Raw genomic sequence first — 16,250 nt, forward strand, 5'->3', positions numbered from 1 at the left:
GCTTATATTTAAAAATTAAACCATTAGTTTAATTATTCAAGAAGAACTTTTCAGACTGTGTTCCAGTTTCTCACATAGGACTACATGGGCTGTTGTACTTTGCTACTAAATATGAGGCCACTATATCTTGTGAGGATGCCTTCTCCTGTCGCAGTTTCAAAGCTGCTTATCATGATATGGTTTGAAGACACAGGATGTCTCCTCTGAATTTCTCCACTTGCTTCCTAATCCCTAGAGTCTTGTCTGCCTCACAGGTGACCACGGCTCTGGGATGAGCTTGTGGCTTTCAAAAGCATTTTGTTTTGTAATTGACTTCACCCTTGTCCCTACCTGGTGTTTAATTCCCTGTCACCACCAGTCACTCACTCACTGTTCTATGACCACTGAGTATACTTTACTGCATTGTTTCTGAGCTACTCTTCTTACTTTGGATTTCTTCCCCATGATCTTCTAAACCTCTAGAGGGCTCCCCAAAGTTGGCTGTTTTCTTGTTCCACACCAGAAGGTACCATCTGACCTCTATAAGCTAGAGTGCTCATGCAGAAATACAGGAAATTATATTTGTCACTTCTCATTAAGAAGAGCACTCAACAGAACTTAACAATATCAATATAACCATGGCATTAGAAAATAAAATAAAATAAACTCCCAAAAGGATTAAATGAATAGCAGAATTTTAAAATAAATTTCAGGGAGTTTAGGAAGCATGAATAGTGTGGCAGAAAGGGTACGCTTATACCAATGGCCTAAAGAAAAGAAAAATTGTAGTAAAGAAAGGACTTGACATGAGAGAAAGCTCCATAATATCAGTGTTACTTCTGAAAGTATTTTGTTCTTCACTTAGGGCAATCTCACTGCTGATAGAGGCGGCAGCTGGAAAAGTAGCTATACATGAGATGTTAAATCATCATAAGTTTCAAATGGGTGTGTATGTACTCCCTGAGGCAGGTAATCAGCCTTGTATGAAACCGGCAACCTAACCCATCTAAAAGTTCCACATGCAATTCTGCTACCAGACGTTAGCAGAGCGTGCACATAATCTAAGCAACCAACTCTGATTCTTTATTTCTGTTCTTAAAGCAGAGGAAAGCATTGAGGAAGAAAAAAAATATCTGAATGCAAGCCACATTAGCTCCACTGGATCCTGAAATCAGCAGAATGTGATTATAGTAATATGATTAGGGCTGGGTTGTTCATATGTGATCTCTGACACATTTCCTTGAAGTATCTTGTAATGGAATTTATTTCTTAGTACTGTAACTGTACTTATGATCAGGAGGAGTGAATGAGTCATTCTTTCACCATAAGCCAAGTAGTGCAGAAAAATGCAGAGAGATGAAAGCTAGATAAGCATCAAGAGAACTACCTACCCACAGAGGTGTAGTTTTCCAAAGTGGATGACCTCTCTTCTCCAGCCCTGAGTTGTTCCAGCATAATATGTGCTGCTTGGATGATGCTCAGTAGAGCATAGAGAACTTAGGTAGCTGCTGCTACTGTAACATAAAGGAAGCAGCAAGTGCCAGGTTGCCCCCAAATCCCGCGAGAATTCAAGTTTCACTGGATCAGCAGATGAGCTATCAATCGTGCATCCAATATTAATCTGAAACAGAATAACAAAGTCTGAAAGATCGCATGGCCCAAATTAGTGAGAGTTTCATTACCAGCCAATTCTATAAAAGCCTGGATTTTTTGGGTGGGCAACGTGGCCTTTCGGATGCCTTTGGATAACAACTCCCATTCTCCCCTTCCCACTGGCTATTATGACTAGGGTTGATGGGATTAGAGTCTCAAAAACCAGGTGGATGGGCGTAATGCCGTTGGTCAATATTTTGGCACCCTTCTTCCTCTCTTCAGGTGAACGGAGCCAAAGTTGTTGTACCCATGGATTGCCCTTTGGAATCCAAGTGGCGGAAAGTCCTCCAGAGATCTCAGAGGAGGACTGTGTCTCCCTCCAAGATGCTTTATGGGCTGTTAAGAAACTACAGAGCATTGAAATAACATGATGCTTTCTTCTACATCATTGTGAAAAGAAGAAATTATGACTATGGACTGCTTTTGTGTGTTGTCAGGGCCTATGCTGCTGCTGCTGCTGCTGCTGCTGCTGCTGCTGCTGCTGCTGCTGCTGCTTCTTCTTCTTCTTCTTCTTCTTCTTCTTCTTCTTCTTCTTATTATTATTATTATTATTATTATTATTATTATTATTATTATTATTATTCTTATTCTTATTCTTATTCTTATTCTTATTCTTCTTATTCTTATTCTTATTCTTATTATTATTATTATTCACCGTCGTCGACATCAAAAACACCAGGCACAGTCAAAATTATAAAAACACTGACTGGTATTTTTTAACCAAAAACCTAAGTATCTTTTAAATATCGACATAGTATGTATGCTTTTCCTAATATTGCCTTTTTTGGCACTCTGATTATTATTATATAATACCAGTCAATGTGTTTTATAATTTTTGACTGTGCCTGGAGGATTATGATGATGATGATTCAGAAGTGTCTGCTCCTATTCTTTTTCAACTTTTTGGAGGAAGAGTTAGATATAAATGTGATAGCTAGCTGGCTAACTGAACTGAACTGAAAATCAAATTATTTCTGTCTGTGAATGCTAAAATCATAGTATTAGTTACCATAATATATATTAGTCATATATAAGTAGGTCAACTACCTAGTGATTTGGAATCTAAAACATGTGGTACAACAGATTTAATTCTTAGAATCCAGAAGTGTAGAATGACAACATTTACTGCATTATGCATAATAACTTCTCATGTATCAGCATCTTCCAAGACCTCAGCTGAAGACTTTTAATTTTTAAAACCAGCAAAATGCCTTTGCCAGATGCTAAAATGTGTGTGTAGGTCTTATGGGGTAAACACACTGAAGATTCATTCCTGTCTGAATGTGACCTGAAAGTCATTTGTTGAACAAGCTTTCAATCTATATTTTAAAAGAAAAACAGTTTGCATCCTATGTATTATTAATTGCTTGTCATGCCAAATTGAAATGTGCATGAATACACAGCCAAAGCAAATTTTCTAGGAACACACAAGGCATACGTTTTGCTGCTTCTTAAAGCCATACAAAAATGAGCTTTGACTATTGTAGCTCAGTGGTTTAAGTATCTGGCTGTGGAGCCAGAGGTTTGGAGTTTGATTCCCCACTTTGCCTCCTTGACTCAATTATCCATAGGGTCTCTTCCAGCTCTGCAGTTCTAGGATTGTTGTTGTTGTTGTTGTTGTTGTTGTTGTTGTTGTTGTTGTTGTTGTTGTTGTTGTTGTTGTTGTTGTTGTTGTTGTTGTTGTTGTTGTTGTTGTTGTTGTTGTTGTTGTTGTTAATGTTTTCCTGTGTCCTGCAGCTAGTATATAAATAATTACAATTCTGTTGTCACACACACACACACACACACACACACACACACACACACACACACACACACACACACACACACACACAGAGTGGTGTCCTGCAAGACGAATGCCTTGCAGGACAAAAAACTCGCAAGACAAATGGTTCTGGCGATGGGGTTGATGACTCGCAAGACGAATGTTCCTATGGCCATGCTTCCCAAGACGAATGTTTTCCCTTTTTTGTTCTTGCCTCATGTTTGCTGATTTTTAAATGTTTTTCTATGATGTTTAAAAGTTAAAGTTTTTTGATTGAAATTTTTGAAATCATCTGCACAATATGTATGGCTTTAAAGAGCACTTAATAAACCCTTTGTAAACTAAATTTGACTTTGTTCTGACATTTTTTGCCCATAAGAACACATTAATTACATTTCAATGCATTCCTATGGGAAAACGTGTTTCACAAGACAAATTTTTCGCAAGACGACATTAACCACAGAACAAATTAAATTCGTCTTGCGAGGCACCACAGTACTGTATACTGTATATTTTAAATTCTAGGGTTTTCGGAACTTTTTATATATGTTATGAAGGTTATGAAGATGCTGTTTTGTTGATTTGTCATTGGTTTTGTGTACAGATTCAATGTTTCAATGGCCTTTCGCTAAAATTTGAATAAAATTTGAATTTGAATTTTGGTTAAAATTCTGTTGTATAAGTGTGCCTGCATAACTTGAAGTTGCATAAATGCTGAAAATAACAAGCAGTTCCACAGGCACACTGTATAACAGGTTGCATTGCAAACAGCACAATCAACTGAATGAACAGGCACATAATATAGATTGCTTGGGTATAACTCGCTGCATGAAACAGATTTTCTTGGGCATAACGTTATTCATATACATGAAACATATTTTTCCCTCCTCTTATTAAGAAAAACACAAGACGAGGAAGAAAAGGCTACAGCAGTCCTAGGAAAGATAACTACATATAGGCAGGAAAAGAAAAAAAATGCAGTGATACATACCTCAAATTGGATTATAGTGTTCTCATTCACACTCAAATCTCTTGTTGTAATTGAATGTTCCCCAACTTCATTTGAAACAAATACCATTGCAGAATCGTCTTCCCTATTAGAGAAACAAAGCTCACAACTCAGTTACCAACTTTCATCAGTCAGTGTTTTTCCACCTAAAAGAGCTCCACATAAATATATCTCTAAGTTTAATACATACGGTGCTCCTTTGGAAGAGTATGGGCAATAAAGCCCAATGTTGCCACCGGGATAGAAAAACCAATTGTCTTCCTTTGGACCAAAGTCAAAGGTATCCAGAAGGATAACAGGATTTTTAAGGTTGTTTCCATCAATAATGAAATCATCTAGAATCCAGATTTCTTCCTTTTTACCTAGGAAAAGGAACATAATTATTATAACTAATTTTATTGTTTGTAAAGAATATAATACAGCTATGGATAATTAGTTACTGTTCAAAATATTTTGGCTCTGCTCCATAGTGTTTTTGTATGTTTCCTGGGTCCATTCCAAGTAAATACTGACACTTATTGGTCAAGGCATGAGGAAGTAACTGGTGTCTTTCTGTAGGATACAGTGACTGAAATATTGTCAAATATGTAGCACAACGTCCTTGTGGCAGCTATAATTGTGCCAAGGCAGAATTGCTATCCAAGTATCACTTCTGCAAATGCACACCTGGACCCAATAACACATTCTTTTCCTTTCTACCACTCCCTGGCTCAGCTGCCAAATCCTCCAATAGGCAGCTTTGTGGAAGACAAACTACAGCTCTTGAACTCTTACTTGATCTCTCATGCTTGGCTCCGTTGCTTTTTTTTTTTAAAGGTTGTGCAATCCACTTAGGCTATCCAGACTGTCTGCGACTAACGCCCAGCAGACTTACATTGGTATAACTTTACGTTCCACAAACACCAACAGGATTTCAACCATTAATTCCAGCACATTGGGCTCTAAGAGCATCCCACTCAATCTTGCCTGCTCCCTGGATGGTCTTTCAGATAACTAATTTGAATGGCCTTGGCTGCCAGATGGTTGGTATAGAAATCAAATCAAATCAAATCAAATCAAATCAAATCAAATCAAATCAAATCAAATCAATCAATCAATCAATCAATCAATCAATCAATCAATAAAAATTTAGTTGCAAGCTAGAGAAGCCTATTTGTTTGTTACAAGGATCTCAATAGTGGAGGTCAAACTACTTTCAGGATAACTTATAAAATAAAATAAAAGGATAGGATTGTAGGAAACAATATAGCAAAAGACTAGAAGTCAGACTATTAAAATGTTTTAAAAACGTATATAAAATTATTGTCTCAAGATCCATATTTTCAGAGATGGGCAGGGCCGAAATGAAATACAATAGATAAAATAGCTTCAAAAATTCATCTATACCATTGTTATAAGGTTGCCAGAGCCTGAACCGAGTCGCATTCGTTCTTGCCATGTATGGCAGTGGGATATTAATGAAGAGCACGTCCGTTGTTTGAGTGAAGTAAAACTCATCTATCAAGTGCCAAGTTATACCCCCATTGACGGAGTATTGAAGCAGAATAGAATGAGACCTCTCTGGGGTACCTAGGATTTAAAAAAGAACACATCATAACGGCAAGACAGAAGTCACTATGAGAATGTGCTATAAGGTACTATGGTACTGTGCTTACAGAGTTACAGGCATTTCTAATTAGGACAGAATACAAGCAAATTCTCAAAGAAATAAGGTTGTCAATTTGCCAAAAATGTCATTGCAATAAATTAGTAGGACTAAGTCCTACATGTATTTTCTATTTTAAAAGAATAATTTCCTCCCAAAAGATAATGATTTATAGATGAACTATTTTTCAAAGTCATGTTTAAAATATTAAAATGTTACTCAGCTCAAACTCTTAGATTGTGGATATTATATATTTCTCAGTTACAATCCAGTAATTACTGAAAAAATGACAGCATTTGTCTGTGTGGGACAGCTTTGTTTCTGAAGTTCAAATCAAAACTGTTTACTTATGACATAATACCAACATGTTCTGTCATCTGATCTTTGGCTCTTTGAGAGAGGGCCAAAGATCAAGAGAAGAAAGAAGAGGAAGAGAGGCAATACTGTGAGGAAAATTTACTGCAGATAATGATTAATCATTCAATCAATTTATAGGAAATTATATGTTAGTGTCTTTCTGACCATCATAGGGTTCACTGTCCCCTTGATTCTGGCTCAGAACTGATAACAGTCTCTGGACTAGCTGTGTTTTTGCTACTTAGGCAAGCATTATATTAATTTATTACAGCTGCAATGGATAAACAAAACTGCGGAAGCAAAGGAAAAGTAAATGTTAGGCTTACCTTTGGCTAAAAATCTGAATGAAAACTGGATGTACATTGTGTTAGTACAATCCAAATCTCTTGAAACAAGCATTCTCAGCCCTTCCTATAGACAAATAACAGATACAGAATTACTATTTCACACAGGGCAAATTAAGAGTAATTGTAATTCCGCTTTGTGAATGAAAGAAGACAGAAGCTGTAGTGCAGTAACAACTGGAGAGCTATATGTTGTTCACCACCATTCTAAATAATACAGAAAGGTGGAAGCACAATAGATTGGTGACAGGCAAGGTTGAATACTATATGAGGAAATGTAAAGAGAAATAAGGAAAGAGATCTAATCAGACACAGATGATTATTCTATGACAGGTTTAAGCAGAAGCCAATGAAAAGAACTAAGAATAGTTCTCCTACAGTCCCCCAGATGAGACTGTAGTTGCTCTGGATTCACTTGGGGATTGGTTTGAACATGCCTCTGTATTAAAATCCAGAGGGAGTCCTTCAATGTAATGATTTTTACATCAGGCATATTGTCAAATTAATGGTTCTCCTTCATGTAAAAACCGAATGCAGTCCCCACATGTGAATTGTTTAATATCAGTTAAGCACATAATAATTTATCTGTGAGCAAGATTGAATAGGATAAAAAGGGTTAAGTTTCTTTCCAACATTTCTGAGGGAGAGATAAGAAGGGACCAAAGTGGGCATAGAAAACATTGGTGAAAAATAAATTGACAGGATTCTGGAAATTAGTAGAGAATAACACTGAGGGTTTTAGAAAGCAACTTGTATTTAAATAGCATTCAAACATAAATAATGTCTAACCCCTTTAAAAATGAGTGTAGTTCCGGATTTAATGGTGTCACCATTTAGGTTTCCCCTTTCAGCTCCATAGACTTCAGGCCACAGGTCAGGATGGAGGTTACCATTGAAGTCATCTTTCAGAACAGAAGGGAGAGGAACAGCAGGAACACAGTAAGAGCCTCCAAAACCTCTGTCACACCTGTCAACATATTATGGGAAGTGGTCAGGAGTATTATCCACTGACTGATAAGACGCTTCCAAGAACTAAAAAAAAGGAATTGCTGTCATAGTCACAATTTTTTAAAAGTAGCACTTTGCTGTTGCCTCTTCCTAAAAGTTACCAGACTAGTTACCATTTTACTACTTTTAAAAATTCATAATGCTATAAGTTGTTGGCAGTGGCCTTTTTCTTGTCTGCTCAGGGTTGCCTCAGCACCCGCAACAGAGCATAAAGACGCACCATGAGGTATAGCATGAGCCAGCACCCGAACCATGTGACATTCCTCCTCTACCGTTTAGTGAGGCCACAACCGCAGAGCTACAGAAGTAACAATTGTAAATATTCCAATTGCATCACAAAAAGAGTGAAGCTATCCTTTTACTATTAACTATACTGAAGTTGCAACTGTACTATTAGTTAGTTATCCCTTGGTTATTGAAAAAATAAATGAATTATAACTAGTTATCTATTAAAACTTACTTCCAAGGTCTTCGCACAGCAAATCAAAATTTCTGGGTTACATTTGGACACAGACTTTTGGTTTGCCTGTCCTAATATCTGAAGCCAGTTTACTGTGCCTAGCTTGTTAGTGCAGCAATGAATGGGCTTGGTTTAGAAGTAGCAGGAGGCTTTTGGTTTTTCCTTAGTTTCTGGTTCATTGAACCACTCTAGACGGTGGGAGGACCCAGGGGAACAAACATGCTGTCACGATGCTCAGCAGTTTCAGGTTATTGCTACAACACAACATGGCCAATATTTATATGACAACCAAGGTTCCCGGTAAGGTGCGCAACTGTGTGACAGCACATGACTCCGTCCCCCTCTGTGCAGCTTTTCCTCCTCCTCCATGCACTTACAACGATTGTTTCCAGCCCCTTTTGTTTTGGTTGCAACAGAACCCCACACAGGGAGAGCTGAGTCGTGTGTGTTGGTGTGGAGCCCAACCCTGTGGGGCGGAAAGTTAGATGGAACATGGATGACAACCCAAAAAGCAAAAAAGAATGAAATATTTGTCTTCTTACACACAGCGGCCAGTATCACAGATTCCATGGCCTGAGCACATCCAAGGACATCCAGTAGCCAGGATAACATTATCAATAGCCCATGTATCCCCACCAGGAGTATAGTCATATTGAATCCACCTGAAGCGTGTTCTGGGAGATCTGAGAAAGAGACATACATAAAGAAGCATAATTCAGGGCAGATCCATTTTTAGATCACATTACAAAAAAACGTAAGAGAATAGAAACAGGGAAAAAGGGTAGATAGGGCAGGCAATGGTGCATGCAGAAATGCATACATATAATTAAAATGATAAACCTTTTAATACTTATTTTTTAAAAATGGAAATATAAACAAATAGCTATTCACTCCAGAGCCCGTCTAATTCCATACAAATTGCATTTCATATAAAACACTAGTTTTGAACATATAGTGAAGTAAAACAATCCTCTATAAGAAATGAAACATTTCTACTCTTTAAGAAACAAAAAAAACAAAAGACTGCTCTTATTACATGAAAGTCAAGAACTCTGAAATGTCCAGCATGTGAGTTGTCTGAATTTATTCTAAATTAACAGATACTGATAATGACATTATCTTGAGTTCCCAGGCAGGAACAAAACTGATCTCACTGGTTGATTTTCCTTCCTGAGCTTGACTTTCAGAGACTTCCTGAAATAATTTCCATATTAAATCATGTCCTTTTAAGTTTTCTAGATTTGTTTTTTTTAAAAAAACACCCTTTTATATAAGGAGAGGGGCATCACATGCTTATACAAGGAGACGGGCATTACATGCTGTTACACTGTAATGATTGCTATACCTTCTTGTCACTGCTTGATTGGCTACAGTGCAGGAGCAATTTTGTACACAGGAACAGATCCTTGGTGAAGAAGACAGACATTCAGCCCTATCCCAGGCACGGGGCCTTCTTTCTCTGGAGGGTAAGGAGTGGGGTAACTGACAAAGGCAGAGCCCTCTCAGGGGGGCCACCAGAGTCCCCCACAGCTGATACCAATGGGTCTTCCCCTAGTAGGCTGGTGTTTGGAGGGAACATGGCCACTTCAGGTTGCCAATCCTGGCTATCCAGCAATAGATTGGGAAGGTGGGCATTGGATGACAGGGGGTAACCTGATGACGGAATCTCCTTATGCTGTGCCAATACTTTTCTGCTGCAACCAGTCTGAGCTATGGCCTTTTTATATCCATCATAAAGTTACCCTTCAATAAAGAGTCAAACTGTGAACAGCTGTGGGTGATCTCTTGGTGGGCAAGAAGTGTTCTGGGTCCCCAAACAGCTGATGTGACATCGCCATGTTCTCTGCTTCCTCGTCCCCACCACCACCAGTCAATAATGTGGAGTAAGCATGTGGAAAGACATGAGATGGCCACAGCACTGGTGGTCAGAGGAAGAGCTTTCAAAACAGGGTCGTTGTTTTCCAGACATTCTCCATTCATTACCAGCCTCATGGTCACGGGAAAATAATTTAGCTATGAGAAGGACTAATGATGTGATAATTTGATTTGGTGACAAAACAGAGCCTTAAATCTGATGGCAGAGAGAACAGTTACTTTATTCTAGGGTGGCCCTCTTTGTAAGCATTCCAATGAATTAGAATAAGACATTTGGTTTAATGCATTCTTACTAATCATTCATTTGCAGTTTCTGTTACAGTTATGCCATGCACTCAGCTTAATATTATATTCCCTTTTATAGTAAAACCATGAAAAAGAAAAGCCTTGACAAGAAAATGGTTCTCACAGTGATGCAAGTGGAAGGTAGACTGTGATTCGCTTCCAGTTCTGGAATCTTTCTGAAGTATAAATTGAACTTTCAGTGTAATATTGACAGCCTATCCTGGGAGGAACACACTCTTCGGTCACCAAATGCCAGTCCCTCCCATTGTTTAGAGAATACTGGAAGTGAATGCCATGTGAATCACTGAACGGCTTGCTGCAGCCCATGTTCAGCTCAAACTGCATGAAAGTAGAATCCGACACATGGAAATCCCAAGTTTCAGCATAACGAGGCTTTCCTAAAAATAATGTAGAGGGGAAAGATCATTATACTTCTTCCTCTTATTTCTGAGCATATGTTTCAATTAATTTCTTCCAGCACACTATAAAATATTGCAGTTTTCAGAATTTTTTTTAAGCTTTAGTATATTTATATTTCAGTAAAATGTGAGTCTTACCTATATTTTCACTGAATATGAGAGCTGTGTCCATTGACAGACAGTCAATGTCTACCTGACCTCCTTGGATCCTGTACCAGCTCACTTGCAAATCCACAGATCCATCAAATTTATCCTGAAAGCCAGTCTGAGAGCTATCATTCATTCCTACAAGGACATCATCCAAAGCCCATTGTGCCGAATGCTTTCCTGCAAACAGACAGAGCTTTGTGACCATTGTTCCCTGTACTTTGCATCTGGAATTGACTTAATTAAATTATGGAACTCAACAAGTTTAGGTATTTAGCCTAGAGAAAAATCTTTATCCCATTTTCTGGGGTAGGCTATCTAGATAATTTGAACTGCATCTCTTGGATTCCTTCACTATCAGGTATGCTAGATAGGGTTAGTTCCAAAACACCTGGAGGTTTCCAATATTTATCCCTGATGATGTGCCAACTTTGTTGGTGTGGGTTAGGTGCAAGATGGCAGTGGATAGGTTGTCCAGGTAAAAGAAGATCAATATCAGCAAGAGAAGTACCTGCTTTTACAGGACACTGAACCCTCAGTGCCATACCAACCCTCTTCTTTTACCCAAAAGCTTGGCCTAAATCCTTTTACTCTAACTAGAGGCCAACTGAGCAGCAACCGATGGTCCGCAAACTCTAGGCAGTAAGGTAATACCATAATCATACATGGGACTTCGTGCTATCTGCAAAAGGGGAAAACTTTTAAGTATTTGTCTCATTGTACCATATGCACAGCTGGAATTCAGAGAACATGTGGAAGTTTGCACTTTATTATCATGACACAATTAAGCACACTTAAATAAAAAATGGAATTAAATCAATGGGATGTAAATCCATGTAACTGCACTTTGCCTTCAACTTTGAAAAGACCAGCGGTGAATTTTGTTGATGTTTTCTGGTTCAGTCATGTTAATGTTCATTTACCAAAATCATATCTTTCCTAATCATAACTAGAGCCTAAAAGCGATTCAATGAAATTTCATTTCAAAGGTACATGCTCATATTACAAACCATGTTGAGGTTGCCACCATCGGAAAGCAGTGGCTGATGTTTTGGCCTCGCGAGGCAGTTCAATTGATATAATCTGTGGTTCTAAGAAAGACATGAAGTCCAATTCTCGTAGAAGATGCCAGCTTATTCCATTGTCATTTGAATACTGAACAACAAGTCCTGCAAATCAAAACAAAATAAAGGAATTTAGGTAAGGGTCTGCTGAAAATCTGAGATCAAACTGCAAATCTGAGATCAACTGCAAACTACACTAAAGCTACCTTCTAAATTTATCACGTAGATTAATGCACCATATATGTAATTCCCCCCTTCTTTTAAAACAAAGGTTTTGGTATTTCTAGATGTGTTTCAGTTTTTGATAAATGAGGGGAACCCTCTAACTACTTTGTGGCGCACATAATATCCTATAGTGCATACTCCCACATTATTAGAGAGCAGGCCGGGTAGGTGGGGCTCGTCAGCCCTGGAAGGCAGCCCATCTAGGAGAAGGAAAACTCCGAATTTAAACCTCCACTGCCTTGTGGCTATATCCACACATGGAAAGGGCTTCAGGAGATAACCTCGAGGCAAAATCCGGAGCTGGAGTCCCGGAGGCACTTTGTGTCACTCTGCCAACTCCTGCGACGTTGCTGGAACCAGTTGTATTGGCTCTTGCCTCTCCACTGGACCATTTCAGCGACGTGGAGAGGGGGGATTTGCTGCTTGGGTAACAGCCTATCCTCCATATTATTTTACCCAGGCTTCGTGCTCTGGAGAGGACACTCCAGCTTCGCATACAGCGTCGAAACAACACGGGAAGTAGCAGTTACCGGTTATAAGTCTTTGCTCAATTGGCGTAGAGCAGGACGCCAGGGGCTACTTCTGACGGTGGGAGAGGTCATTGCACCTCACTAGGTAGATACCGCCCGCCTTAAGCTGGGCAGCCCCCAGCCAGTAAGGTGCTACCTCGCCACGGTCTGTTAACTCCACGGGGTGCGTGGGGTTTAGGGTCAAACCCGACAAGCAGATCGATAACTGTGCACCATGCAACAATCGTAAGAAAACTTCTGCCCTAAAGCTGGGCACCTGGAATGTACGGACAATGACCCCTGGCTTTCCTGACTACGGCTTTCCTAACGACCTGCAAGAAATAGATGATGTGCGCAAGACAGCTGTCATTGACATGGAACTGAGTAGACTGCAGATGGACATTGTTGCCTTACAAGAGACAAGACTGCCAGACTCTGGATCTGTCAAAGAAAAAAACTTCTCATTCTTCTGGCAGGGAAAACCATCGAATGAGACCAGGGAATATGGTGTTGGCTTTGCAGTCAAAAATACTCTTCTGAGATGCATTGTTCCACCTACTGTGGGGAGTGAAAGAATCCTGTCTCTGCAGCTCCACTCATCAGCAGGACCAGTAACCCTCATTAGCGCATATGCACCAACACTGTCATCCACTCCAGAAGTGAAAGACAAATTCTACGACGATCTGGCAGCTAATATCAAAAAAGTCCCTGAAAGAGAGGCACTGTTCATTCTTGGAGACTTTAACGCTAGAGTTGGTGCTGATCATAATTCTTGGCCCACTTGTCTAGGCCGTTTTGGCATTGGAAAGATGAATGAAAATGGCCAACGCTTGCTGGAGTTTTGCTGCTATTATGGTCTTTGTGTCAGCAACACATTCTTTAACACAAAGCTGCAACACAGAGTTTCCTGGAGGCATCCAAGATCCAAGCATTGGCATCAGCTTGATCTAATCCTCACTAGACGTTCCAGCCTTCCTAGTATTACGATCACACGCAGTTACCAGAGTGCTGATTGTGATACTGATCATTCCCTGGTGTGTAGTAGAGTAAAACTACGAACAAAGAGAGTATATCACACGAAAAAGGAAGGAAGACCACGTATTGACATCAGCAAGACTTGCGATGAAAGAAAAGTGAAGGAATTTACCCAAGCACTTGAGGAAGCCCTTCCAGGTCCGGCTGATGCAAATGCATCTGAACGATGGGAACACTTCAAGAACACTGTCTATAACACCGCCTTGTCCACCTTTGGCAAGAAGACCAAAAAGATGGCTGACTGGTTCGAAGCCCATTCAGAGGAGTTAATGCCAGCCATCGAGGATAAGAGAAGAGCTCTAGCAGCATACAAAGCCTGTCCTAGCGAGTACAACTTGCAAGCTCTTCGAGCTGCTCGCAGTCAAGCCCAACAGGCTGCCAGGAGATGCTCCAATGATTATTGGCTCCAGCTCTGCTCTCAGATACAGTTAGCAGCGGACACAGGTAACATCAAAGGAATGTATGACGGTATCAAACAGGCCTTAGGTCCAATACAGAAGAAATCTGCTCCCCTGAAGTCTGCTACAGGTGTGCTTATCCAGGACCGAGCACAGCAGATGGAACGCTGGGTACAGCACTACTCTGAGCTATATTCCAGAGAGAATGTAGTAACCGAAGAAGCATTAAATAATATTGAGTGCCTGCCTGTCTTGGAAGAGCTGGACAACGAACCAACCCTAGCAGAAATAAAAGCGGCCTTGGACTCCCTCGCCTCCGGCAAGGCACCTGGAAAGGATAACATCCCTGCTGAAGTGCTGAAATGCGGTAAGGAGATCATCGCCACCGAACTGTATGAAGTCTCTTGTCTCTGCTGGAGGGAAGGTGGAGTACCACAGGACATGAAGGATGCAAACATCGTCACATTGTACAAGAACAAAGGAGACAGGGGTGACTGCAATAACTACCGTGGCATCTCTCTTCTTAGTGTGGTAGGGAAGCTGCTTGCCCGTGTTGTGCTGAAGAGGCTCCAGGTGCTTGCAGATAGAGTCTATCCAGAATCACAGTGCGGATTTCGAGCTAATAGATCCACCACTGACATGGTATTCTCCCTCCGACAGCTGCAGGAGAAATGTAGGGAACAACAACAGCCACTCTTAGTGGCCTTCATAGACCTTACAAAAGCATTCGATCTGGTTAGCAGGGATGGCCTTTTTAAAATACTTCCCAAGATTGGATGTCCACCGCGTCTCCTTAACATCATCAAATCTTTCCATGAGGGAATGAAAGGCACTGTAGTTTTTGACGGCTCAACATCAGACCCCTTTGACATCCAAAGCGGAGTGAAACAGGGCTGTGTCCTCGCACCAACACTTTTTGGGATCTTTTTTGCTGTCATGCTGAAGCATGCCTTTGGAGCTGCAACCGAGGGCGTCTATCTCCGGACTAGATCAGATGGAAAGCTCTTTAATCTCTCTAGATTGAGAGCGAAGACCAAAGTCCAACTGAAATGCATGCGGGACTTCCTCTTCGCAGATGATGCAGCCATTGTTGCCCACTCTGCTGAAGACCTCCAACAACTCATGAATCATTTCAGCAAGGCCTGCCAAGACTTTGGACTAACAATCAGCCTGAAGAAAACACAAGTCATGGGCCAGGGCGTGGACTCACCTCCCTCTATTACCATCTCCACACAAGAATTGGAGGTTGTTCATGACTTTGTGTACCTCGGCTCAACCATCTCTGACACCCTCTCTCTAGATGTCGAGCTGGATAAACGCATTGGGAAAGCAGCCACCATGTTCTCTAGACTCACAAAGAGAGTATGGCTCAATAAGAAGCTGACGACACATACGAAGATTCAGGTTTATAGAGCCTGTGTTCTAAGCACACTCTTGTACTGCAGTGAGTCCTGGACCCTTTGTGCACGGCAGGAGAGGAAGCTGAACACCTTCCATATGCGTTGCCTCCGACGGATTTTTGGCATCACCTGGCAGGACAAAGTTCCAAACAGAGCAGTCCTAGAACAAGCTGGAATTTTCAGCATGAATACATTACTGAAACAGCGACGCCTACGTTGGCTTGGGCACATCGTGAGAATGGCTGATGGTCGGATTCCAAAGGATCTCCTCTATGGAGAATTAGTGCAGGGAAAGCGCCCCAGAGGGAGACCACAACTGCGATACAAGGACATCTGCAAGCGAGATCTGAAGGCCTTAGGAATAGACCTCAACAGATGGGAAACCCTGACATCTGACCGTTCAGCCCGGAGGCAGGCAGTGCATCACGGCCTCTCCCAATTTGAAGAGACTCTTGCCCAGCAGGCCGAGGCAAAGAGGAAGTCACATAAGCAGCAAAACCAGGGAGCCGGACAGGGGACAGACTGGGTTTGTCTTCAGTGTGGAAGGGACTGTCACTCTCGAATTGGCCTTCTCAGCCACACTAGGCGCTGTTCCAAGCCCTCCATACAGAGCACGCTACCATAGTCTTTCGAGACTGAAGGATGCCTAACTTCTGGGAACCTGACATCCAAC

At 40.8% G+C, this 16,250-nt stretch overlaps 1 protein-coding gene across 2 annotated transcripts in view; it reads right to left on the reverse strand.

The window, feature by feature from the left end:
• The window catches only part of RELN (reelin), a 383,519-nt gene that overhangs the window by 61,949 nt on the left and 305,320 nt on the right, over positions 1–16,250 (reverse strand). For both annotated transcript variants that reach the window (XM_078394334.1, XM_078394333.1), the window contains 10 exons: positions 11,957–12,115; positions 10,938–11,126; positions 10,505–10,778; positions 8,763–8,903; positions 7,542–7,719; positions 6,735–6,819; positions 5,793–5,975; positions 4,597–4,768; positions 4,389–4,491; positions 1,371–1,600 (listed from right to left, as the gene is read on the reverse strand). In XM_078394334.1, coding sequence (XP_078250460.1) covers positions 1,371–1,600; positions 4,389–4,491; positions 4,597–4,768; positions 5,793–5,975; positions 6,735–6,819; positions 7,542–7,719; positions 8,763–8,903; positions 10,505–10,778; positions 10,938–11,126; positions 11,957–12,115 — 1,714 coding nt within the window. The remainder of the gene's footprint in view (positions 1–1,370; positions 1,601–4,388; positions 4,492–4,596; positions 4,769–5,792; positions 5,976–6,734; positions 6,820–7,541; positions 7,720–8,762; positions 8,904–10,504; positions 10,779–10,937; positions 11,127–11,956; positions 12,116–16,250) is intronic.

The sequence above is a fragment of the Pogona vitticeps genome, chromosome 5 (genome assembly GCF_051106095.1).
Source record: "Pogona vitticeps strain Pit_001003342236 chromosome 5, PviZW2.1, whole genome shotgun sequence".
NCBI lineage: Eukaryota > Metazoa > Chordata > Lepidosauria > Squamata > Agamidae > Pogona > Pogona vitticeps.